This window comes from Sinocyclocheilus rhinocerous, unplaced genomic scaffold, assembly GCF_001515625.1.
Source record: "Sinocyclocheilus rhinocerous isolate Xijiao unplaced genomic scaffold, SAMN03320098_v1.1 scaffold4292, whole genome shotgun sequence".
Classification (NCBI taxonomy): domain Eukaryota; kingdom Metazoa; phylum Chordata; class Actinopteri; order Cypriniformes; family Cyprinidae; genus Sinocyclocheilus; species Sinocyclocheilus rhinocerous.
In genome coordinates this window covers 15691-18865 of record NW_015662015.1, presented here as the reverse complement: position 1 = coordinate 18865, position 3175 = coordinate 15691, and the positions used below count along the sequence as shown (strand labels likewise).

The 3175-nt window shown below is 41.2% G+C and overlaps 1 protein-coding gene across 1 annotated transcript; it reads right to left on the bottom strand.

Annotated features, from left to right (window-relative positions):
* Positions 1-221: 221 nt before the first annotated feature.
* LOC107727337 (pleckstrin homology-like domain family A member 1) lies at positions 222-2544 on the bottom strand. Its single transcript, XM_016537180.1, has 4 exons — positions 2469-2544; positions 2106-2363; positions 1876-2006; positions 222-269 (listed from the first exon to the last, which is right to left on the bottom strand). The coding sequence occupies exons 1-4, from the start codon at positions 2542-2544 to the stop codon at positions 222-224; spliced, it is 513 nt and encodes a 170-aa protein (XP_016392666.1).
* Positions 2545-3175: the final 631 nt, after the last annotated feature.

Genomic DNA, 3175 nt, shown 5'->3' with positions numbered 1-3175 from the left:
CAACATTAAGGGCCGATTTATAGTCAAAGCAAGTATGCTGTGAATGCAAGATCACGCATGCACTTTCAGTGCAGCCTGAACATGTTTGCAGCCACTGTTTGCGGGCAATGTGTGTACATACTACTCTATCATCCTAAAACAACACTATACCAAAAAAAATCAAAGGGCTGATAGGAAACATTATAGTCAACTATGAATGGATACGCACTGTATGCCAGTAATTACCACTGAGAACAAGGCAACCAGCGCACCTTTACTTCGGCCTTATCCTACAGAAACACAAGCAAACACATTTAATTATATTTGTATAGTTACTGTTACCATTTCACAAAACCATACATACAGTAATGACGTTCACGCTTGGCTATATGCACTGGTCGGGTGACGTGGGCTAAACATTAGTAGGTAGGGTATAAAGTAATATTGTACAATGAGGAGGATATCAGAGACATTAAAGGTCCCATGGCATGAAAATTTCACTTTATGAGGTTTTTTAACATTAATATGAGTTCCCCTAGCCTGCCTATGGTCCCCCAGTGGCTAGAAATGGCGATAGGTGTAAACCGAGCCCTGGGTATCCTGCTTCGCCTTTGAGAAAATGAAAGCTCAGATGGCCCAATCTGGAATCTTCCCTTTATGTCGTCATACGGGGAAAGGTTACCTCCCCTTTCTCTGCTTTGCCCGCCCAGAGAATTTGGCCCGCCCATGAGAAAATGAGCTACTACCGTGCGAGGCACAATCAGGGACCACTTAGGCCTATATAAAAGCATCTAAAAAGCAGCATGTCATGGGACCTTTAATAAGAAATATGGTTCTACATCTGACCTCTGTCATTCTTTTGTCAATGATAGAGTCATATTGCCACACTTTTTGCCTGCTGCATTTTCAGTACCCTGAAATGACAAAGGCAAAAAGGTTTTGTTGACAAACAAATGGTAATCAATAAATAGAAGTATTGCATTTGATCTAAGGCCTTGTGTATTTATATGAACCCATAATATATATACTAGGCAGGGTTTCACAGAATCTGGAATCAACATTAATCACGGAACTTGCGCTGGGTTAAAACAGGTTACAGTGCCAACACCATCAATGTGCAGTGCGCCTGGGAACCCAGGTCCGATTCTTATATTGTGTGTGTGTATGTGTGTTCTTTTTCACAGATATGCGAAAGGCAGATGTGTATCACACTGGCCATTGTAAAATACTTAAACAATATAGCACAAGTAAGAGAGAGTTTGGTTGGATAACCACACAGCTGTGGTACGGCCATAGCCAAGAGGCTGGAGGTTAATACATTTATTATCTTCGAACTAATGGAACATTGGTGTAGCTCAATTCAATGCAAAATGCGGAGTGATATATTACACCAGCGCAAACAGTCAGAGTGAGGAAATCCAAGGACATCTTCAGTCAAATAGCATTACTTAACATCTCTCGACCAATCAGAATATAATAGATAATTTGACTGGACCTAACTGTTGTATCAAAATGATCTAAATCAAAGAGAACCAATTCATCTGGACAGCAGTATTTGTCTAATTAAAAAAATAAAAAAATAATAAATTGGCCGTTAAGAAAGTTCACTTTACCCTTTTTTCTGGGTGAAGGGTAGGAAACAAAAATATAAAAAAAAAACTTTACAGCATGGCATTGCTGACTATAATGTCATCAAACACCAATTGGAATCATCTAGCAGTGCCAATAAGGCTCTGGGAAGTGTTTGGAAGCTTTTGTGTGCCTTTTAGGTAGCTAGTCCACTAGTTTTACATCAAAAACTACATAGTGTTTATTTAAACCGTAATGAATTCTGCATAAGGCTGCAAGAAAGTTTACTTTACCCTTTTTTCTTTTTTTGGCTGCAAGAAAGTTTACTTGACCCTTTTTTCTTTTTTTGGTGTTTGGTTTGGCAGTCAGTGGCTGAAATTGCTGGGGCTGTGGCTGGGGCTGGACCTGGAGCTGTATCTGGGCCTGACGGTGGACCGGAGACTCTGGGGGTTGGGGCTCTGTTGTGGAGGTCCCAAATTAACATTAACTTAACTAAACTTAACTATAATGAATTCTGCATAAATATAGAGAATGGCTGCAAAGAAAGTTCACCTTACCCTGTTTTCTTTTGGGAGGCTTTGGTAGGATAGGCTCATGCTGAGGCTGGGGCTGGGGTTGAGTATGGACTTCAGCCTTATTCTGGAGCTGTTGAGCTTCAGGGTGAGTCTGGGGATGGGGTGGAGGGGGCAAAAAGTAGAGGTTGAGGATGACACCATCATCAATCTGTTGAGCTTCAGTCTGGGTCTGGGTCTGCTGGTCAGGCTGGGTCTGGGTTTGGATCTGATGGTCAGGATGGGGCTGAGACATCTGGGGTCCTGTTAAGGAGGTAACAAGTTGACATTAATTTTAATCTGTATACATCAAAGAAAAAACGTTTTAAAATATAATTTAAAAAGTAATGACTTCTGCATAACCCTAACCTTGCTTTTTAAGTAAATACTCATAAGCCTTCTTCATGGCGTCAACAAAAGGTCGTGTGTCCTCAGTCAGTGGCATTCCAGCACTTATATCGGCGATCCACAAATTCTATTTTTTTTCAAGTTTCTGCACCTGAAATTAACAAAAGTACTTAGAAAATTCACATTGCATTAATATCAAGGTTACACAATTCACATCAACATCACTTTTTGTCGAGGTGACATCACATTTGTATGAAATCAATATTCACATAGTGTCAGGCAATGACTGGTAACGCTTTACTGATTAGGGATCTGAGTTTCTAAACACTGAGAGGAGTGGTTCGCAAGTGTTAATGTGATCTGATGACATTCCTAAGCTGACCCACTTCCCTGTCATAGAACAAAACGTGTAGATTAAAGAGTGGTTGTAAGCTGACGAACCACCAACATGCTGGCAATGAGCTCTGACATGACTGTTAAAATGAAAGTTGCATTGCAAGTTGCAAAATAAACAGAGCCATATCTGATTTAGAACAAGATTTGGAGGTGGCCCTAATCAGAATTGACAGTCAGATTCCCTTGTTGTGCAAGGACCATAGTTGCTAAAGGGGCTTCTCTCTATTGGTGCCGTTCGGCAACCGAAGGGTTGCAGGTTCGAGTCCAGCTCCGCCTGCCCCCATCGAAGTGTCCTTGAGCAAGATACTGAACCCCAAACTGCTCCCGGTGTG